The following is a 23,897-nucleotide window of genomic DNA, read 5'->3' as shown; positions in this document are numbered from 1 at the left end:
CACTTTAAAAATAAATAAGGAGAAACATGCCACAGTCATGGCTAAGAGTTGGGAACAAAGATGAGACTGATTTCATGACTAGCAAAAATTACAGCACTAGTCCCAATAGATGTACAGGGCAAATTCTAACATCTTAATATGCAAAAAAAAAAGTGACCTAGTGCATCTCATGGCCAAAAGAGAGAACAGTATACTCACTTAGTCTACTCACTTAGTCTACATCTACATAGCCAAAAATTAGGCAGCAAGCACACTTTGGTTGTAACATCGTGCATTTGCTAATCCACTTCATTCTGGGATTACTGCATGGTCCAAAAAGGCTGCTGACTGAATTGCAAAGAGAGAGTGGTCCCAATCATCTAAAAGCACGCACCAAAGAGACAGATGTGGAAGTGGACTGATGATGGCTCAGAAAGCACAGAGCCAGTTTATTCTTCACTCCAAGCTCTTTAGGAAGTTTAGCAGACCAAGGTGCCACTCTTCTGGCTTGTCAAGGTAACAAGCGTGGCCTGCCCCTTCCATCAGCATCACCTTGTGATTGGGTATGTTCTTCAAGTTGTTCAGGCTGACCTCTCCCAGCTGGACATCCTGGTCCCCATATACAATGAGAGTTGGTGTCTAGTGTGGGGGGAACAGAGAAATCAACTGAGGTCAAATCAATCAAAATAAAAGTTTGTCTTCAAATGCTACCAGTCTAGAAGACCTTAAGTAGAGAACCATAGCAAAGGCTTTGCTTGCAAATTTTACTGACTAGGGATGGCAACTTTTTTGTGGGGGGTAATTGTTGGGTTTGGCTTTGAAAGACCTGAACATTTTCAGGGTTTTAAAGCCAAACCTGAGAAATATAAGCCCTGCAAAGCTGAATGCTGGGATTGGCTGAGCCAGCTTCACAAATGGGGAGGAAGGGTTGCCAGTGGAGACTGGGGTTTCTGATCTCTGCAGGCAGCCATGATGGCCCCCTCCAACCAGCAAGGTTAGAATCGGCTTTGCAAGCAGAGAGAGAGGGCTTCCTGCAAGATCAGGAATCTCCCAACGCTGTAGGCAGTTAGGAAAGCCATAATCTATTTGGCTTTTTTGGAGGGGTTTTTTTTTTTTTGGGGGGGGGGGGGGGCGACAAAACTCCCTAGAAAAGCTGAAATGGCTTTTTGGGGTTTTTGGGGTCATCTGGATTTACCAAATAATCAGTCCTATTACAATTATATAAACAGAGCTGGAAGGGACCTTAAGGGTCATCTCGTCCAAATCCCTGTAAATGTAGGACATTTACAGCTACTCCCCCGATGACCTGTGCTCTATGCCCAGAGGAAGCAAAAAAACTCCAGGATCCCTGGCCAATTAGAAGTGATGCAGCTGCCAGCTGCCTCTCTGATAGTTGTTGCTGTTATTATTATTATTTAGTTATTTATAGTCTGCCTTTCTCACTGAGACTCAAGGCAGATCCCATAGGGCAGTGATGGCGAATCTTTTTGAGACCGAGTCCCCAAATTGCAACTGAAAACCCACTTATTTATCGCAAAGTGCCAACACGGCAATTTAACCTGAATACTGAGGTTTCAGTTTAGAAAAAATGGTTGGCTCTGAGGCATGCGTTACTCAGGAGTAAGCTTGGTGGTAGTGGCTTTGCTTTGAAGCAACAGTGCAACTCTTTGAACGGGTGAATCATGACCCTAGGAGGGTTTACTCAGAAGCAAGCCCCATTGCAAGCAACTGTAAAGGTACTCTCAAGTAAAGGAGCGCACTTTAGTTCTTCCCATGAAAATCAGTGGGGTTTAACAGTGCTTCCCCCCCCACACACACACACACACGACGCACTCTGTGTGCACGTGCCCACAGAGAAGGCTCTGAGTGCCACCTCTGGCACCCGTGCCATAGGTTCGCCACCACTGCCATAGGGCAAGTCAAGTACAATCAACAGACTGGACAATGAACAGTACAATACACTTGGGACTACAGATACCTAAAAACAAATAAAAATCTAAAATGGAGTTGATACAAAATATGAACTTTTAAACATGATAAAGTGATGCAGAAGTACTTACTTAGGAGCCTACTTACAGCGATAGGAAGCAATACAATAGTGTAGGCCACAATCCTTCTCCCTTTATCAATGCAACTTCGTTTATCATTTCATTGCAATATCTATCTGTGCAAAAGCCCTTTTGAATAATTCCATTTTGCATAGTTTGTGGAAAGTCAGGTGTGTGTGAGCCTTCCTGACCTCATTAGGATAACCATTCCATAAAGCGGGAGCCACTACAGAGAATGCATGACTACAAGCAGTTCTCGATTTTGCCCATTTGTGGGATGGTACCTGCAGAAGATCCTGCAGGCATGATCCTGCAGTTGGCACGGCAGAGCACAGAGAGACAGGTGGTCCTGAAGAGAAGAAGGACCAAGGCCATGAAGAGCTTTACATATGTGATAGTACCTTAAACTGAGCCTAGTAATTGATGGGATTGATTGCAGAATGGGAGTGATATGGCTAGCTCCCAATAACAACCTAGCTGCAGAGTTTTGATCTAACTGGAGTCTCTGAATCAATTTTGAGGAGAGACCCTCGTAGGGTGCATTACAGTAGTCCAATCTCAAAGGCTGCTGATAGATCCAGGGAGAGCAACAAAGAAGCATGACCTCTGTCTACCTTCTGATATGTCAGAGGTTAGATATCTGGAATTTTTTTTCTCTGCATGTTTCCAGATAGTGATGTGGAAGAGGGACACAATATCCAATACTTCCATAGGAGAAAAAATTTGGGCACTGATCTCCTCTGTGTCTAGAAGACAGGCAATAGTGAGTGCAAAATCAATGTCAACTGCACAAAAATAAAAAAATATACCTAAATGTTGCTGTTCTTGCTTTGCTCATGTCCCTCCAAACTTGACCTCTTTGCCTCACAATGGATTGCTTAGTGATTACCTCTGTTAAGGTTATGAACATGTTCAAATTAGTGGCTTGGATCCCACTTAAACATTTCTTCCATCCACTCAATGTGACTTCTCTCCCCTGCAGCCCCTGAAGTACTGCTCGTGGGGGATGGTGGATCCCTAAAACAACTTAGAAGGGAAGTGCCATGCCACAGGAGGGGGGAATTAGTGAAAATCACTAGCACTTCCATCCACAGAACTTTTAGGCAAGCTCCAACCCACTGGCATGTATCTTATCTTAGTTCTCAGGAAGTTCCTCCAGGATAAGGAGTCTTCCTGCAGCCTAAATGGCTCTTCCATTGAAAGAAGGCTTCAGTCTTTGCTCAGTGGAGTGGTAAGGTACATGTAGTATTTTCCTAGTAGTAATACAGAAAGAAATCTTTTTCCAAAGGAGAAAAAAAACCCTTTTGTATTTGCAGAGGCTCTGTAATTTCTGCAGCTAAAACACTCAGGATTAATAGAAGTACAGGGAATTCTCACTGCTGTCAAAGCTACAGCTTTGGAGTGTCACACTGGCTAAAAAATCTTGGCAGGTCACATTTGCAAGGGCAATGGTATGTGATACAGGATACTAATATTAGGAAAAGGCTAAAGTCCAAAGGCCAGGAATCTGGAGAAGGGTCAGATTGTGCTCCCTACATTTGCAAGAGACATTATAAGGGCAGTAATACACAATCATATTGGGATGTATCATGACAGCATGTATCATACTCTCAGTGGCCTGGTAGCTGCATCGAAGAGCACATTTAATCCCCCTTTGCACATATTGTTGATTAGGCAAAAAGGGACTAGTTGTGGGTGTGCTATCTAGCAACATGTGTTGCTTGGTTGTGGAAGATCTGACATGTTGAAAATTAAGATGCAGTTCCCCCAATACCATGGAGATTTTAGTGTAGATGGGCTCACTGTTCATTTATTGCCTGAGAAGTACTGTCTCATATCACAAGTGACAAAGGACTTAGAAGTTCGTTAATGTCCAGGAATTTACTGCAATTGGAACTCACATATCTCCACCTATAATGCTACAATTTCTGATAAAGAAGCTGGCACTTGGAGCAAACAACAATGGAACTTGTGTCATTAGTCCAGTAATGCAGAGAGGCCTGTCACAGGAATTCTCACATTTTTATAGTTCTTAATAAAGGGGAGTAATGAAGGAATTCCGGCTTCCTACTTTTTTTTTTACATTTTTTGACAGTCCCTAAGGTGCTACAGTTAGCCAACACAAACAGAAACATTCTACAGAGCCAGCGTGGTACAGTGGTTAAGACTAGATTCAGATCCCCACTCTGCCATGGAAACCTTGGACCAGTCACACACACTCAGTCCTAACCTTAGGTAGAATTTGGATGGGAGACCTTTGTGACTAGGGTCATGACAAGGAGGCAGATAATGGCAAACCACTTCTTAATGTCTCTTGCCCTGAAAACACTACCGAGTCGCCATACGCCAGCTGTGACTTGAGGGAAAAAAAGAAAAGAAAAAAGAAAGCTTGGATAGAAGCCTGTTCTGCCTCTTTTAGTGTGTCTGAGAATGAAGAGGTGGGCAGTGCCCTCTAGTGCTCAGCTGGGAAACCCCTCATTTTATTATAAATCTGTGCCTGCTGTGTACTGTCATAAACAGCTCCCTGTTCAGTTTCTCCCTCTCTCTTCTGAAGCCTTCGCAACTTCTCTCCGTTGGCTGTTATGGGTTTTCCAGGCTGTGTGTCCATGGTCTGATAGTTTCTGCTACTAACATTTAGTTCGCATCTATGGCTGGCATTTTTAGAGGCATGTCCAGTAAGATGTGTATCCATGACACAGAAACATATCTCACCGCAACATGCCTGTGAAGATGCCAGCCATAGATGTGGATGAAAGATTAGGAGCAAAAAACTACCAGACCACACCCACACAACCAGGAAAAACCCACAATAGCCAGTTGATTCTGGTTGTGAAAGCCTTCGACAGTACATTCTCTCTGGTTGTGAAAGCCTTGCAATTCTTCCTAATTATTACTTATTGAAATAAAATCTGTTCCTGTTTTAACCTTAGAATCCCTCTTCAAACCTAGGTGGCAGACATACCTTGACACCAGCATACTGTGTGGCTGAGAACTTCTCTGTACAGATGGGTGCCACTGGGATGTAGGCCTTCAGCAGCTCTTTGTGCTGGAAAAGGAATGGAAGGGAATACATCCCGCTGAGAGATGGGCTGATGACCACAGCCTGGTCTAACTGAAGGGCCTCAAATACGGACCTCAAGAAACTGCTGGGTGCTGGCTCTCCAACAGGAGCTGGAGCAGTAGCTTCTTTGGAATTACCCAGACCTGCACCACAAGAATTAAGACACTGAGTTTACAGTCAGTAGATGAACAATGATAACAAACGTCATATAGGGGCTCAAAGGCAGAAACCAGTCTGCAACAAGTAGCATTAATAACAAAACAACGACACTCCGAGACTTTCTCGGGGTGCAGTCAGTGGACCTGGCCTGCATCACTGAGACCTGGGTGCGAGAAGGCGAAACGGTCGCCTTGAATGAAGCCTCGCCCCCAGGTTTCGCTTGTGTCCACCAGCCTCGAACACAGGGCCGGGGGGGAGGTGTGGCGATGTTCATCCGGGAGTCTATCGCCTTCAGGGCAGTCCCTGCCCCTCAAATCTCCGGGTTCGAGTGTGCCGGACTGGAGTGGCTGTCTGGGGAGAGGTTGGCCGTTCTCCTGGTGTACCGGTCGCCTAGTGCACCCGGTGACGGCCTGCCACGGCTGCTGGAGGCGGTGGCTGAGTGGACGTTGCAATTCCCCCGACTTATTGTCTTGGGGGATTTCAACGTCCATGTGGACACCGCCTCATGTTCAGCAGCAGTGGACCTGGTGTCATCCATGGCGACGCTGGGTCTCTCCCTATTACATACTGGCGCCACTCATGAGGCCGGTCACACTTTAGACCTGGTTTTTGGGGCGGGAGTGAATATGGTCGTATCCTCTGTTAGCAGAGTGCCATGGTCCGACCACTTTGCCCTGAAGGTCCGGGTGGATTCGCCACGCCAACCCTGTCTAGGCGACGGACTTATTTATGTCCGCTCGCGGAGACTTATGGAACCGGATGGGTTCCTGAATGCTCTGCGGGACCCTGAGCCTCCTGGCACCCTCGATGAGCAGGTGACAGACTGGAATTCCAGGCTCTCTGATGCCATCGAGGAGATTGCTCCCAAGCGCCCTCTGCGCCCCCGCTTACGGCGGGCCCCTTGGTATACCGAGGAGCTGCGCCAAATGAAGCGGGAACTCAGATGGCTAGAGCGAGTGTGGAGGAAGCTCCGTGACGAAGGGACGCGAACAACTTATAGGACGTTTATAAAGGCCTATGAGTTGGCGACACGGAGGGCGAAGAATGCACATTTCTCGCCCTCCCTCGCATCTACTAGCTCCCACCCAGCACAACTTTTCCGGATTGTCCGATCCCTCACCTCTCTGGTGGAGGGGTCTACAAATTCTAAATTGGCAATTGGCTGTGAGGCATTCCAGAGCTTTTTTGTAGATAAAGTCGCGTCCCTCCGCCGGGACCTTCCGGCCACATTTGATACAGTAATGGAACTCAAGGCTCCCTCGCCGGCTTCAGGTCCTAGTTTGGACCGGTTTTCCCTACTCTGTGAGTCCGATGTTGACAGGGCCCTAGCTGCTGTTAGACCTACTACCTGTCCTCTGGATCCGTTCTTACTCCTGGCTGATTAAAGCCTGCCGGGGTGAGTTACTACCTCACCTATCGAATATAGCTAGCTGCTCCCTTGAGCAAGAGGAGTATTTCGAATTGGGTTGAAGGAGGCAGTGGTCCACCCACTCTTGAAAAGACCATCTTTAGATCCCGGAGATCTGGCCAATTACCGTCCCGTTTCGAACTTGTCGTTCCTCGGGAAGGTAATTGAGAGAGTGATGTTGGAGCAGCTTCAGGGCTTTCTGGAGGACACCTTGGCGCTCGATCCCTTCCAGTCCGGCTTCCGTGCTGGGCATGGGATGGAGACCGTTCTCATCGCTATCACAGATACACTCCGCATGCAGCTAGACCGAGGCGGATCGGCGCTGCTGGTGTTGCTCGATCTCACAGCAGCGTTTGATGTGGTTGACCATGACCTTTTGATCCACCGCCTGGCTGCCTCTGGAATACGAGGCACTGTCCTTAAATGGATTGCCTCGTTTCTCCAGGGTCGAGGCCAGCAGGTATGGTGCGGGGATGAGGCCTCCCACAGAGCCCCACTTAATTGTGGGGTTCCTCAGGGGGCCTTGCTTTCCCCGCTTTTATTTAACATCTACATGCGACCCCTTGCTCAGCTGGTGCGGAGTTTTGGGCTGGTTTGTCACCAATATGCGGATGACACCCAGCTCATTCTGCTGATGGAGGGGGGAGCGGACCTCCGCCCTTACAGCTCTGGCACTGTTTGGAGTCAGCTGCTGATTTGGATTTGAAGACGAAGTAGGTTAAAACTTAATCCAGCGAAGGCGGAGGTCCTTTGTGGCTGGGCCGGGAGGAGGGACCGAGGGAATTTCAGCCGCCCTATTTTGGAGGAAGTCGCGTTGACCCTAACATCCCTGGCTTCGCAGCCTGTAGGGGTCGCCCTAGACTCTTCACTATCAATGGAGAACCAGGTGGCCCATGTTACCCAGGTTGCGTTTTTCCATCTTCACCAGGAGCGGCATCCCTATCTCTCCCAGTCCGACCTGGCCACTGTGATCCATGCGGCGGTCACCTCGAGGCTGGATTATTGTAACTCGCTCTATGCAGGCCTTCCCGCTGCGACTGATCGAGGAAGCTGAAGCTGGTCCCAGAATGCAGCGGCGCGGCTTCTAACAGGTGGTGGTTATTCAGATCATATCGCATGCTGTAGCCGTCTGCACTGGCTTCCGGTGGAGTTCCGGATCGTTTTCAAGGTGCTGGTGTTAACCTTTAAGGCCTTACGCGGCATGGGGCCCACATACCTGCGGGACCGCATCACCCCTTATGTCCCACATAGACCGCTGTGCTCGGCAATGGCAGATCTGCTGGTGACCCCTGGTCCCGCGATGATACGGCTGGCCTCAACCCGGGCCAGGGCCTTTATGGCCCTGGCCCCGGCCTGGTGGAATGCTCTATCTCCGGCTGTGCGGGCCCTGCGGGACCTTAACGAGTTCCGCAGGGCCTGCAAGACGGAGCTTTTCCACCGGGCCTTTGGGGAGGCCGGCCGTGGACCTACTGCCCCCTACTGAAACTGTGATCGAAACTGAAATTGAGACTGCCGTTTTCATCTTATTATGGCCGGGCCTGATTTATTCATTGACTCCATCGCAGGCCCTGCCTACTTCCCTCCCTTTCTTTTCCTTTTCTTTTGGCCTTCGATTGGGCGCCTGTTTAAACTACTTGTTCCATAAATTGGGTTGTTTAATTTATAGCTTTTAATGTGGTAAACTGCTGTTTAGGTTTTAGGTTTTTAATGATTTTAGTGTTTATGCTGTTGATCTGCTGTCCGATTCAACAGCCATACTGTGAGCCGCCTTGAGCCCTTCGGGGATAAGGCGGCCTATAAGTCTAATAAAATAAATAAATAAATAAATAAATAAATAAATAAATAAATAAATAAATGATGTTTGGGTGCGGTGTGGTTTCCGGGCTGTATGGCCGTGTTCTAGCAGCATTCTCTCCTGACGTTTCGCCTGCATCTGTGGCTGGCATCTTCAGAGGATCTGATGTTGGGAAAGCAAGTGGAGTATATATACCTGTACATATATCCAAGTAGCATGATGTTTTGCAATGGAATAGTCCTCAAGGAACAAAGAGAATTCAGAAGAAGCAAAGAACCATTAGAGCCATTTGACATGAATAAGTATCAGAATAGTATGGATTCTGGCTCTGTCTAATGGTCATTTCTGCATTTTCAGATCCAAATATGAATATGAATGTCAGAAAAAAACCAACATGGTCTGAAAGTACATAATAATGTTGCATTATTAAAATTAAGCAAGCGTCATGCTGGCCAATGCTTGAATCAGAAACTGCCTGTGAACCGCACATACACTCCATTAAGTTTTCCAAAAGAAAAACAGGGTATAAGCACAATGAATAAATGCAAACCAAGAACACTGTGATAATGCATGAAACTTGCGTTGTAGTTATAAGTGTCAGGATGCTGTATATTCCAAACAAAGGGAAAGGAGAAAAGGCACTAGGTCCTCCCTGAATGCTCTACCTACAGGAATGCTATTACTGCTAGGTCCTAGCAGTTGCCACCCATGTAGGTGGCCATATTATCTGCCCATGGGCCTGAACAAACTGTCAGCCTGTACCAAATGCAGCAGACTCACCTCCATCCCTCACAGCTAACGAGAAACCATCTTCTGCATACTACATAGTTTGTGCCCATAGCTGGCCTGAACACAGGCCTGTTTTGCCCCTTGAAAGATATCCTAGAATGAAGTGGTTGGCATGACCTCCATTGATTAATTGAGGAATCCTCTCTAGTTTTATAGTCTGTTGAATGATAGCAATGATATCAACTTATTCAGTTTTGCTAGATGAGGCAAAATGGGCTAGTGCATCTCTGCCACAAGAAGTGGTGCCATTTGGAAAGGCACAGAAGGGCAAAGAAGGAAAATGGTGGAAGCAACTGAGGCATTATAATGACTGACCAGGCCCAGCCTGTAGAAAAGAGGTAAAAAGCCATGGTGTGAGAATAACATTGGTCAAAAGAGAACATAGGCATTGGTCTTGATTAGGCACCTAAGGGATATGGGCAATTTTGTTTAAAAAGTTTGTAACTAACAGGGCATGAATAAATAGCACAAGGATTTTTCTGCAACTTATTTCCAAAATCTGAGCAGTGAGGTGGTCTCCTCACCCACTGAGACGTACCTGGTAGGTCAATAGCTACAGCATGATATCCAGCTTCAGCTAGTTTAGACAAAGTCTGTAGTTTGAGCCAAGTTTCCGATGAAAAACGAATGCCATGCAACAGCAAGACAGAGAGACGAGGGGCCAGCTGAGCTGGTTTGGCCTGTCTATAGAACAGAGTCTGCCCACCCACTGTTATGGTACTCTCTGTCAGCTGCGTGGCAGCCATTTTGCTTGAGGATTGTATTTTCCAGCAAACCTGAAGGGAAGAGCAACAAAGAAGAAAGGAAAGAAAGTTAAAAGGTGAAAAAGACTCTGACCCACTAGCTATTTTTGGAGAAGGAAACTGGATTTTTTCATCCAATGCCATGAGTAAATGGTACTAATTCTCAGGTCCAATTCTTCAGTGTACATTTAGAACTCAGGAAGAGTCCTGAAAAATATTCACACCTTGTTGTCTATACTGAACGGCAGGTGTAAAAAATGCAGCTGTCCCATTAAAACAGACAGAAACTAAAAAAGAGCCAGATCTCCAGTTCTGAATATTTTTAAGAAATATGTGCCATCTTCTAAATGGCCCTTAGATTGGATGCATGTATCTTCTACCCGGATATCAAGTGTAAAAATGTAAAGTACACAAATATAAGAGAAAGTTGCTTGTGAAGAGCTTGGATTGGTCTCCAGACCAATGACAATAGAAAATTAGAACTTAAAAATGAGCCTTTCTATATTGTAAGCATACTCATAGGCATCTTCCTTAAAATAAAAGAACATTTACTGGATTTCTGGGGTCTGAAGCATGGAATACTTGTCAGCAGTGGTGGGATTAAATAATTTAACAACCCACCACTGCTTGTTAGGCTTTGCTTATCACTGTGAGATCTTTTTTCATTTTATAGTGCTCTTGCTGATGTTTCCTCTCCTAGAACATGTACCAGATATGTGTGTGAGTTGGGACCGCACTGCCTTCTGTATAACTGGTTCCTTTCCTTTCCTCTGCCTCTGTAGCCCTTATATGAGCTCTGAAACCCTGAGGGATGCAGCCTGGGGAATGAGACCAGGACACTCCCACCTTCAATTTGGGAGAAGACAACTGGCAACAGATAGCTTGTGGGACACACTCCTTCAGAATCCCAGACCTGTTAGGATTTGTAAGGGGGAGGTTATCAAAACAGTCCTAAGCAGAGGACACTCATAAATCCACTGAAGGCAACTGGCTTAGAAAGGTTAGCAGTTCACTGTAAATACGTTACAAAACACACTGGAATATGCCCCATTTTTGAGTGGAAGTCTTGCAGGCTCTGGCCTCCATGTGTTCTTGTGGAGTTCAGAAGTGACAGAGTGGAGAAGAAAAGGGTGATTTCCATAATTCTTCAGCTGCTCAGGTAAGTATGAACCATGACACTTGATGAATATAAACAAGTGAAAATCTGCCTGAGAATGGACTACCAGAATTGTGAAACTTCTATCACCTTTCACACAGGATGCTTTTTAATGGAGTCAGTTCACAGCTTCGCCTACTAGTGACCAATTACAAGTACTTATCCCCTGACTTTCTTGCAGAGAGGACCAGGTGCAAGTTAGATATAATATGTAATTAGGGCTGGAGGGCTTCAGACATGGAGTATGTGATCCATGGAACTCCTGTTGGTTCGCCCCATTATTTTCCTTTGAAAAGGTGACCAGTAAGAAGAGCCCATTTCAGCAACCACGGATTATATTTCCCTGAGAAAACACAACATAGTTAGAAATCAGGGAAATGCCTGTGAATTACAATGAGCCTTCTTTTCTCTTTAGTATAATCCTAAACAGATTGATCACTGAAGCCAAGGGGCTCAGAAGGAACAGCGCTGTTGATTATACACACAACCTCAGTACTTCGTCCATCTTTAATATAATGCTATATGCCCGTTCACCAGAACAGCAGGTTGCAATTGCCCAGACAACATTTCATAGCAGAAGGTTACAATCCTGGGTGTACCTCCCTCGGATCACACTACAACGGTGAAAACCTGAGAGCACTTTCTTCGTAGTAAACCACGAAGAGCACCATAGTGAGTAGGCCTGCTTCAATGGCTCTCTCAATTGAGGCACTGTAAGCAAGTCTATGCAAAAATGAGTCCCGTTGCAGCCTAAGCAGCTTCGGTGAAAAGTAAAGAAGCAGCATGATGCGAAGGAAAGTAAGTCTTACGAATTGCAGCAGTCAAATCGCGTTGGGGGATAGTTACAGTTGAACCTCGCATTTTGCTGCCACGACCCGTTCATCAGAATTGATGGAGAACTTTTTGGAATGTGCAGACCAGAAGAAAAGAAATAGCCAGAAAAGTCTACCGAAGTTGTTTCCTTTCCAAAGCAAAAAGGTGCAACGTGAAAGCGTTAGAGATACGCTACCTGATGGAAAGAGAACGCAAAACGAGTCCCGAACGATCTGCTGCCTGCTTCTCCGAGCTTCCGGGGTCCAAAGGTTCTCAAGGAAGAGTGAGGAGAGAAAGGGCAATAAAAACAAATAAGCGGAAAGTTACAACACTTCTAAGTAAAAGTTCACGTGAACACTAGGGACCCCTAGTGGACAGAAATACCTCTGTGCTGTAGGCACATCTTGAAGGGAATTTATTTTAGTGGAGTATACGGCTTAGAGATCATAATGAAAAATAATAAAAGACAGGAAGTTTAACCTGGACTTGATCGCGTTTTTTAAAATTAACATTAATTATTCCAAGGCAGACGCAAAAGACAGATGTCTTTTTTCAGTAAACCTTCGTCTTTTAACTAAGTGCCGGCATTTCTGTGCCACGTTCCTATGACCCAGGGAGGTGTTTATAATAATTCTGGGCACCTTGCCTGGAAGACAGCCTTTACCTTTGTAAAAGAGACCATCCCAGTCCAATCCAGGGAGGCGGGGGAAGGGGGGGTGAAGAGACTCCTGAAGGTGGGGGCAGGGCATCAGTGACAAATTTGCCCTCCCTGGGGACTTGCCTCAGTAAAGGGGCAAATCTGCCAGTGGACAGCCACAATGGCCCTCCAAGTCACGCAGAGTCATCTGGTACAACAGAGGCATTCCACAGGCGTGGCTAGGATTGATGCTGACAGCATTATCTCCAGGTACATGGGCGCCTTTTGGGTAGCGTAGTAAGTCCATTAAGCCCTATGGAGGGCTTTCTGGCAGCAGGTTTTTTTGGAGGGGGGGGGGTTACCCATCCACCCTGCGCATCCAGAAAGCTCTCTAGAGGCACAGGCCAGCACTGCAGCGGTGCCATTCTGCCCAGCACTCTGGATTGGGCTGTAAATCTCCCTAACCTTGTTTTATTTTACTTATAAATTACTTAGTTTTTGTTACAGTGAGTTCAGCTGACATCTATGCGAAAAGGTTGTTTTTGTTCCAGTACACTGAGCTATTGCAGGGCATGTCATATCCCAAAGGGATATGGCAGAACCTCTAGTGAGATTCTTTTTAATTGGTTCTGTTTATCTTGGTTAATAGTTATTGATTATGTGCAAATGTATTGATCTCTAAGTCACTATGTCACGACCTCATTGTGAAGTCAGACTTTCTATAATTTTCTAACCTGTATTTTGCTTTTAGGGACACCTTTGAGAGCACAGCTCTGGTCTCCATTTGACAATTCTCTGTAACAAAAAAATAAACCTCCTATATGTAATGCATTGTCGAAGGTTTTCACGGCCGGATTCAACTGGTTGTTGTGGGCTTCCTGGGCTGTGTGACCATGGTCTGGTAGATCTTGTTCCTAGTGTTTCACCTGCATCTGTGGCTGGCATCTTCAGAGGTGTATCACAGAGAGAAGTCTGTTATACACTGTGTCCAGTGAGAAAGGAATGTTTGTGTCTAGTGAGAAGAGACTCTGAGAATTAACAAAACTTGGCAACCAGTACTTAAAAACACCAGAATCAAAGGCCAAGGGCATGCTGGATTCATGGACAATGGACTCCACCCAGACACAGGAGTTGCATTCACCAATATTGCTGCTGCTGCAGGGAATGCAAAACTTCATCCACAGTCAACCACATCTTTGCATAGCAAGTCCCACTCAAACACTTGCTGGCCGATTTCCCACTTCAATTGAAAGCGGAAGTAGACCATGCTCATAAGAAACGGGTGTTCTTGAGCACGAGTTAATGCCTCCTCACCCCAGCCAGCCTCCAGCCTCCCTCCCTCCCCCAATCATTCTTCCCTCCTGCGCTCTCCAGCCCACAGCACCGGTGACTCAACCCAAGGGGGGGGGGCGGAGGGCAATCCACGCCCAGAGCCAGCAGAGGGGAAAGGCTCTGCGCGGGGTTTTGCAAAAGGCGCCCTTATGTGCAAAAGCGGAAAAGACGCGCGCTGAGGAGCCAGAAGAGCAGCAGAATCAGGGTGGCTGCATTGTCACCAGTGGTGCAGTGGGGAGTGCACCGCAACCCCGGGTTACTTGCCGTGAGTACCCCGCACCAAACAGTGAGTGGGGAAACGGCCAATGATTGGTTCCCTACCCTGGGACATGGACAATATATACCCCACTAAACATTCCCTTCTCACTGGACATAGTTTATAACAGACTTCTCTCTGTGATACACCTCTGAAGATGCCAGCCACAGATGCATGCGAAACGTTAGGAACAAGATCCACCAGATCACGGCCATACAGCCCGGAAAACCCACAACAACCACTCCTATATCTATTCCTTACTTATACTTCTTTATTCTCACAAACACCCTGATGAAGCAGGATCTAATCCTCAAAAAGTTTATACCACAATAAATCTGTTACTCTTTAAGAAGTCTCAAGCTAGTAAGGGGATTTTTTCTTAATTAACAAGTACATGCAATTTTCTTAATTAACAAGTACATGCAATGTTTCTTAATTAACAAGTACATGCAATATCAGCACTGTCTTCAAGCTTTCCTTGCATGAAGCTACTTTATACTGAGTCAGATTATTGATCGACCAAGTTCAGCACTGCCAACTGGCTGACTGATCAGTGCCTCTCAGGGTCTCAGGCAGAGGTCTTTTACATCACCGGCTACCTGATCCTTCAGCCTAGAGATGCTGGAGATTGAACTGGGAACCTTCTGTGTGCAAAGCAGATGGTCTACCATTGAGCTGTAGCAGCTCCCATCTTCTGAAATCATGAGAATTAGAAAATTGGCTGTTCAGTCATGTGTGTATTTTCTATAGAATCATAGAGTTGGAAGAGACTACAAGGGCCATCAAGTCCAACCCCCTGCCATGCAGGAACACACAATCAATGCATTTCTGACATAAGAGCATCCAGCCTCTGTTTAAAAACTTCCAAAGAAAATGACTGCACCACTCTCCAAGGCAGTGAATTCCACTGTTGAACAGCCCTGACAGTCAGAAAGTTCTTCCTAATGTTTAGGTGGATTCTCTTTTACTGCACCTTGAAACCATTACTCCAGTGGTTCCGGTGGGGTTTCCGGTGGGGGAAGATGCTCCGTAAGCGGCGGAGAGTCGGAGTTTGCCGTTCTCCTCCTTTTTGGGGCTCGAAACTGGAGCTTCTAAACTGGAGGGCTTCTAAACTCAAGTAAAAAAGGCAAGGCTCATCTGTGGGTCGGGTTGTGGCGAGACGGCAGGCGCGCTTGGGAGAGACGGCGGCCTTCTCCGTTTTCCAAAACTTGGGAGGGCGCAGCGCTCCACAGAGAAACGCGTGAGTCATCGTAGCCGGGAAACGCAGGAGTTTCAAACTTCAGCGAAGCGACAAGCGAGTCCCGGTTTCATCGGAGGACTCCCTCGGAGCACCGATGGCATCTCAACCCCCCCTGCGGTAACGTCTCAACTCTTCCAACTCAAGCCATTAGGTTTTAGCTTCCCGGTTCCCGGTCCCCAGGAAGGGATGGCTGCGCAGGGGAAAACCAAGCTCGCGACTGGTTGCTTTTCCCTACCGATGTAGTGTGGATGTTTTGTGTTTTGTGTTTTGGGCTGTGTTTTGTGCTTCTTAAACAATGCTTATGTCGGCGGAGCAAGGAGTTTTTATAGTCGGCAAGTCTTAATACAAAATTTGGACTACGAAATGTCGAAATGGCTATTACGGAAGATTTACATGCGCTCTTCACAATATACCGGGCAGAGGCAGCTAAGGACCACGGGGGAACCCTGGATTACAATTCCTGGTAGGAGGTTGAGACGGCTAGCGGATAAAAGGAGGAAGAGAGGGGGCCGGGCTGAAGTGTTTTACTAAGCTGGGAAGATTAATGTCGTTTCAAGTCTGCACTTCCAAGCATTTTTTCTTACTAATGCACAATCTCTTTATCAACAAAATGGATGAATTAAGGGCTACAGAGCGCTGTGAAGAGCAGGTTTGGCAAGAACAAGCTGTGTTTTATTAATTACACAGAAACCTGGCTTTACACTCACACACATTCCTGATGCAGCAGTTGAGCTTCTACCTGGTTTCACTTCTTTCCGGCAGGACAAGAAAGCAGTAAAGATACTGCGCAAGCAGAAAGGGGATTAAGTCTCTCTATGTGAACAAGAGCTGGTGCACTAATGCAGAAGCATCACAGGGGGTCACTGCTCAAAGGATTTGGAAAGTATGACTATTAGATGCAGACCCATATATCTGCCATACGCGGAGGTTTAGTGTGGTTATCATCTTTCGCGGTATACATTCCACCTGATGCTAATGCCTGCCATAACTTTGAGCTCTCTTGTATAACATTGTTGAAAACCAGCAGAAAAAGCATCCTGATGCTGTGCTCATTATAGAGGAGACTTTTAATCATACCTAATTTAAAAAACAGTGCTCCCCTAAACTCTACCAGCGGCATGTTAGGTGCCCTACTAGAGGAGCCAATACATTGGATAAGGAGGTGTAAACTAACATCAAGGATGCCTCTACAAGGTGATACAATTACCACACTTGGGTCCAGTCAGTACCATTTGTCACTTTGTTTCTGGCACCAGCATTATATTGTTGTTATTCCACTCTGGGTAGGCGTGGGTGTTGCCTGTAATAAAAGACTGTAAAATCCCTGGCCTGATGATGCCTCTAAATTACTTCAAAGATTGTTTTGAGACAACAAATTGGGATGTTTCTACCACCCAGATCATGGAGGAATATACCACCACTGCTGTTCTGGAGTTATATCACCTTACTGCTACAGTGACACTCTTACTGTGGATACCAGTGGGACTCCGGATTTACTCCAACCATAAACCCTGGATGACAAAGGAGGTTCAGCGAATTTCTTTGCATGACAGGAATTATTGCTTTCAGATCTGGTGATGAGGCAAAATATAGTGCGCGCAGAGCCAGCCAATCTCAAGAGAGGTAATATTACGACAAGCCAAGATGAGTTATAAGAGAAAATTGAGGGATTATTTTAATAACAACAAGCTTGCCCATGAGGCAGGTGTGGCAGGGGATTCAACAAATTACCAATCATAAACCAAACAATGACATTTCTGTGTAGATGGGGATTCTTCTCTGCAACCGCAGAGGAGCTAAATCACTTTTTTGCCCGCTTTGAAACAGGTCTATCAGAAGGAGATGACACACAGCCACTGGGTGATTGCAGCTCACACCTCGCACTGTGGAGGAACATGAGGTGAGACGCAGAGTTTTGAGGAGCTGTGAGATCCAAGAAAGGCTGCTGGACCGGATGGTATTCCGGTTAAGTGTTAAAGGATATGCTTAACCAACTGGCTGTGGAGGAATTGTTTTACTGGGATCTTTAATCGATCTTTATCCCAGTCCACCATCCCATCTTGTTTGAAAGCTTCCACCATTGTTCCACTACTAAAGAGATTTCCTGCTGACAATCTTCAGGATTATAGACCACTGGTACTCACCCCCATCATCATGAAGTGTTTTGAAAAACTGGTCCATAGGCATATTAGTTCTTGCCTTCCAGATACATTTGATAAACATCAGTTCGCATATCGGACTAATAGATCTACGGAGGACGCCATTGCCATTAGCCTCCACACTGCTTTGACGCATCTGGAACAACAGGGGAATTATGTGGTGGAATGCTCTGCTAGCGGACTTTTAGTTCCCAAGATTCTAATGGCCAATCTCGCCACAAAGACTGGTGACAAAACTTGTGGATCTTGGACTCTCACATTCAATCTTTTGCTGGATTAGGGGATCTCCTCTTTTGTCTGGGACGTTCCCAGAGGGGTTAGATCTGGGAAATCGGGTTTCCACCACCTCAGTTCTTACTCTTAAATATGGGAACGCATACACAGGTGGCTGTGTTGAGTCCTTTACTGTTCACCCTTTGCTATACATATGACTGTACTCCTGTCTATCATAGTAACACCATTATCAAATTTGCTGATGACTTTGCAACGGTGGTGGGGTTCATCTCTGGAGGGGATGGAAGGTCTGCCCTATCGGAATGAAGTGGACCCGGACTTCTAACTCTATATGGTGTGCAGGGAAAATAACCTGGTTCTAACACTAACCAGGGGTAGGGAACTATAGCGGCTCTCCAGATGTTCAGCTACTCCTATCAGTTTCGCACAGCATGGCCAATTGGCCATGCTGACAGAGGCTGATGGGAATTGTAGTTCCTGAACATCTGGAGAGCCGCAGGTTCCCTACCCCTGACACTAACAAGACAAAGAAGCTCATAGTGGACTATAGAAGGAATAGCTCAGAAATTCAGCCCTTGACTATAAATGGAGATCAAGTGGAGCGGGTGGCTAGTTTTAAATTTCTGGGCGTTATGATTAAAGAGGACTTGACCTGGGCGCATACAGACTGTCGCGGTGGTTAAGAAAGCCCAGCGCAAAGACTGTAATTCTCTGAGACTTTTAAAGCGAAGCCTTAACAACTGGATGGAAAAACTTCTGGTGTCGGCTTTTACACGCTGTGCTATAGAGAGTAGTCCTAACCTACTGCATCTGTGTATGGTTCTCCAGTTGCACAGTGGCCGACATGGGAAGGTGCTTCCCAAAGGGGTGATCACTACTGCACAGAAGGATTATCGGCTGCCCTCTTCCCTCCTTGGAAGAAATCTATAATTCCCGAAGCCTAAATAAAGCCCAAAAAGATATTCTAGAGGGGACCCGGCGCATCGTCGAAATCCAGCACACTTCTCTTTTTAAACTGTTACCATCTGGCAGGACGATACAGGGGCCCTCAAGAACTAGGACAAAGAGGCTTAGAGACAGCTTCTACTCTAGAGCTGTGGCTATGCTAAACTCCGCTGCTTCATATTGATGTATTTGGGGCTGTGTAGGGATGGGTGGAGGAAGGGGAAAGTGAGGATGATGTATGAGTCTGAAATTGTGTGCATCGAGGAATGCTGCTGTAAATTTCGTTGTGTGTGCACAATGACAATAAAATGCTTATGCTTATGCTTATGTCCTAGTCTCTGAGGCAGCAGAAAACAAGCTCGCTCCCTCTTCAACATGATGTCCCTTCAAATATTTAAACATAGCTATCATGTCCCCCTTAACCTTCACTAGACTAAACATTCCCAGTTCCCTAAGTCTCTTTTTGTAGGGCAGACTCCAGACCTTTTACCATTTTTGTTGCCCTCCTCTGGACCTGTTCCAGCTTGTCAATATCTTTCTTAAACTGTGATGCCCACAACTGAACACAGTACTCTAGGTGAGATCTGACCAATGCAGAGTAGAGTGGTACAATCACTTCCCTCGATCTAGATGCATACCAGATTTGCATTGGCTTTCTTGGCTGCCATATCACACTACTAACTCATGTTCAGTTTGTGGTCTACTAAGACTCCCAGATCCCTTTCACATATACTGTTGGCAAGCCATGCGTCACCCATCTTATATCTGTGCATTTCATTTTTTCTGCCTGAGTGTAGAATCTTACATTTATCTCTTTTGAAATTCATTTTGTTAGTTTTGGCCAGCTTTCTAATCTGTCCAGATCATTTTGAATCCTGCCCCTGTCCTCTAGGATATTAGCTACCCCTCTTCATTTGGTATCATCCACAAATTTGATTAACATGCCCTCTAATACATTATCCAAGTCATTGATTAAAATATTGAATAGCACTGGGCCCTGGACAGAACCCTGTAGCACTCCACTACTCACTTATCTCCAGGATGAAAATGAGCCAAAGATTATAGCAAGCAGTTTTCAAAGATTATAGTAAGCGGTTCTGAGATTACTTTTGCCAGTTCTTTTAAAAGCTTGGGATGTAGTTCATCAGGCCCCGGAGATTTAAATTCATTATTCCGGTATTCCTGTACTAGCTCTTTATTTATTCTGTGCTGAATTTCCCCTACTGTATCTTCTGATCCATTTCCCCCTGTTGAGCACTGTTTTTCTTTTGGGAGAAAACTGAGTCAAAGAAGGTGTTGAGTAGTTCTGCCTTTTCTCTGTCCCCTGTTAGAATTTTACCATCTTCTCCACACAGTGACCCTATCATATCCTTTTTCTTCCTTTTGCTATGAACATAACAAAAAAGCCCTTTTTATTGTTTTTAACATATCTTGCAATTCTGAGCTCATTGTGAGCTCAGATTTTCTGACTTTCTCCCTACAAGTCTTGACTATTTGTTTTAATTCCTCTTTAGTAATTTTCCCCCTTTTCCATTACTTGTACATGTCCCTTTTATATCTGAGCTCACTTGAGAGTTCTGTAGACATCCACCCTGGTTTCTTTAGACACCTCCCATTTTTTCTCCTCATTGGAACTGTTGGAAATTGTGCCTTCAAGATCTTACTTTTAAGAAACTCCCATCCATCTTGTACTGCCTTCTCTTTTAGTATTCTTAACCATGGGATCACTCCCAGTAGTTTCTTAAGTTTACTGAAATCAGCTTTCTTAAAGTCTAGAATGCGTGTCTGATTAGACTTGGCATCCCCTTTTCATTGTATAATGAACTCCAGGGGACATGGTCACTCCCACCTAAGGACCCTACCACTTCCACCCCTGTAATCAGGTTATCAGGAGGAGGAGATCTAAAATAGCCAATCCCCTTGTTGCCTCATCCACCTTCTGGACCATAAAAATGTCAACAAGGCAAGTGAGGAAATTGTTGGACCTGGTAGTCTTGGCAGAGTTTGAATCCAAGCAAATATCTGGATAATTTAAATCTCCCATTACTACTATTTCTCCTCTTTGTGAAAGTTTGGCCATCTGCTCCAGGAAGGCGTCATCCAAATCTTCAGTCTGGTTTGGGGGTTTGTAATAGATAGACCCTACTTTCTTGTGATACAGAATTGTTACATACTTTCTGCCATTGCATTTTGTTTTGGGTAGACTTTTAAAATGAGATACTATAAAATGGGTAGCTGAGTTAGCAGAACAAAATTCTCTAGTCCAATAGCACCTCAAAGAACAACAAAAAGTCCACTTTGTCAGATACAAATAAGAATGAAGTTCCATCAGCTCTGATTTCCAGGTCAGAAGTTGGGAGGGATGTTACAATGAAGGGTCAGCTGGAATCAGGATGCAGAGATAAAAAATATAAGCAGCTTGATTAGAACAAGGAGATATGTATAGAGATGGGAATGCAGAAAATTAGAATCCATAAATAAGAATCTCATGTCCCTATTCAGCCCTGGGGCTGTTCATTATCCCAAACTTCAGGTTTAGCAGTCTCATGTTGTAATCTCCCTTTGAAGTTTCTTGTAGGAGAACTGCCAATCACACCAGCAATAGAACATCTAGGAAGATTAAAATATCCTCCCACTGGTTTTCGAGTATTGTGATTTTTAATGCCAGATATATATCCATATATTCTTTTGCACAGCGACTAGCCTCCTTGTGTGATGTAGAGAGCAGAAGGGCATTGCTGAGACCTGATGTCATATATAATGTTGGAAGATGAGCCACTGAGATGGTTGTGGTGGTGGTGTTAGTTGTGGTGATTGTGTTGTTAAGAGTAAATATGCACACAATTGGTGTTTTGTTTTATTACAGCTCCTGGCTCCAGACTCTGTGTGTCCACATTAGGTAGTGCATTATTGTAAGTGAGAAGTGGTTTAAGACTGTGGGGTTCTCTGCATGCAAGAAAAGGTCTGCCTCCCAGGGCATGTGAGAGAAGTCTCTCTAGCATTGGCTGTACATCATTAATGATGCATTGAACTGGTGTTTTCATGAGAAACTCTCTGTTTTGACCAGCTAGAGGTCAGGAATCAATTCAAGAGATGTTCTTCTAACTTGATGCGGAAAGGCTGATGTTCGTGAAATTCTATTCACCAGTGCTTCAACTAAAGGCACAGAACCCTCATCAGGAAGAACGTCCTAATCTTGCTATTGTCTGTATGGATTGACTTAAGCCTCCATGTGTTCTGTTTAGTTCTGTGCGGGGCAAGAAATACATGAACAGCATCTTCTGTTACTATTTTCTTAATAAGCCAGCAGGTATTGATGGTAATTTCTAAAATATTGATGCCAAAATAAAATAATTTCATATCCCTGGGAAGGTTCTGAAATGTTCTAATGAGCTTTTGCAATGGAAACAAAACTGGTTGCCCAGGGAGCTAGGTTCACTTCCCTCGGGTCATCAGTGATCTGCGACAACTTTTGCCAGCTGGAAATATGGAACTTGGTTACTTATCTGTTATTTCACTCCCAGACTTGCAGAGAGATTAGAAAAAAATACTCCATTTTTGACAGCCAGTATGACATAGGACTTTTATGCATCTATACTTTTATGCATCTATCTACTTTGCATTGAGCAAACATTCCCTGTGGATTAGATTTTTGTTCGCGTATTCATTTTCCCTCCCTCCTGACTGTGCTTCAGATTCAAGAATCCTCATGTTTTCAGAAACTTCTTAAAATGCAACTTTTTTCCACTCCAAAGGAAAAGCAAACAATGATTTTGGTCCACTCCCACCTTTCCCCACACATACCACTGCCCACCTTCCTCCTAGGAATTCCTTTTTTAACATTGAAACCTCCAGTCTATCAGTGCTGCAGTGAACCCATCCAAGTTGACAAGGCTCAGGTAGTTGTAAAAGTGTAGCTGAGCCTCCTGAGTGCGGGAAAGCATACTGAAGGAGAAGGGGGAAGCAGCCAGGAGCCTTTTAACATTGGAGTAAGGGCCAATCGTGCAACCAGGGTCTGCAATTGGCCATGTTGGCAGGGGCTGATGGGAATTGTAGTCCATGAACATCTGGAGAGCCGCAGGTTGCAGATTCCTGGGCTAGACACACCTGCACACACCAGCCCCCACTCCAAACCTAATCCTGAACTCCACAGCCCCTCTGTTTTTTTCCCTGACAATTTTTTGAAGACAGGCAACCTCCCCTCATGAACAGGGAGGAAAAATGAGACTGGAAGGCAAAATGGCAGATTGGGCTTCAGTGGAGACAGAATTACCTGGGGAGTGGAGGCCTGTACGCAGGAAAATTTCATCGCGACAGGATTGCCTGCTTATCAACTGTGTCAAAAGCAGTAAATGCACAAAAGCCCTTAGTGGTTAAGAGTGTCATATCAGTATCTGGAAAACGCAGGTTTGAATCCGCACTTGTGCCATGGAAGCTTGCTGGGTAGCCTTGGCCCAGTCACATTCTTTTAGTCTAACCTACTTCACAGGGCTGTTGTGAAATGAAGAAGAGGAGAACGATGTAAGCTACTTTGGGTTAGGCAGGGTATAAACACATAAAATAAAATATGTAACAAATTTGCCCTTGAAAGCGATCATTAATTAAAATATCACACTGATCTGATGTTTCTACATAGACTCTCTTGATTCTAGCATCCAGTAGGAAATTATCATGAACCACTTAAGAAATTTCTGTTAAAGATTCAAACAGATGACTACATTCATAACTAAGCATATTCTATTGAGTAATGTACAAAGAGAGAAACGCTAAGCCTGTTTCCTCAGAATCCAATTCAGATCTAACCCTAAGCCGAAAACAAGTAGATATCAGAACTTCAGATTTACTATAGAACTGCAGATTCCTAGACATGCTCAACAAGTCCTATTCCAATCCAGCTGGCCTTGGTGGGCTCCCATCCAAGTAAACCAGGGTTGACACTGCTTACCTTCTGAGATCTAAGATCAGATCTCATTCCTCCAGGATTACTTTTTTAAAAATACCAACAGCACACATTTCCCTTTCCCAACTGTTTCCCTGATCGTACCTGCAGCCTCCAACAGCTAAAATCAGGAGATCTGTGGTCAGCTCTCCTTCATCACATGTGCTTGCTGACTTGATTCTTTTTCGCAACTTTCTTTCAAAA

The 23,897-nt window shown here is 45.2% G+C and overlaps 1 protein-coding gene across 1 annotated transcript; it reads right to left on the bottom strand.

The window, feature by feature from the left end:
* Positions 1-387: 387 nt before the first annotated feature.
* LOC125430146 (protein ABHD14B-like) lies at positions 388-12,300 on the bottom strand. Its single transcript, XM_048491934.1, has 4 exons — positions 12,148-12,300; positions 9,778-10,015; positions 4,990-5,231; positions 388-618 (listed from the first exon to the last, which is right to left on the bottom strand). Exons 2-4 carry the CDS (start codon positions 9,983-9,985, stop codon positions 436-438), a joined length of 633 nt encoding a protein of 210 aa, XP_048347891.1. The 5' UTR covers positions 9,986-10,015; positions 12,148-12,300; the 3' UTR covers positions 388-435.
* Positions 12,301-23,897: the final 11,597 nt, after the last annotated feature.

Source organism: Sphaerodactylus townsendi, linkage group LG03 (genome assembly GCF_021028975.2).
Source record: "Sphaerodactylus townsendi isolate TG3544 linkage group LG03, MPM_Stown_v2.3, whole genome shotgun sequence".
Lineage (NCBI taxonomy): Eukaryota > Metazoa > Chordata > Lepidosauria > Squamata > Sphaerodactylidae > Sphaerodactylus > Sphaerodactylus townsendi.
The sequence above is the reverse complement of the archived record's forward strand: the minus strand, read 5'-3'. Positions and strand labels throughout refer to the sequence as shown.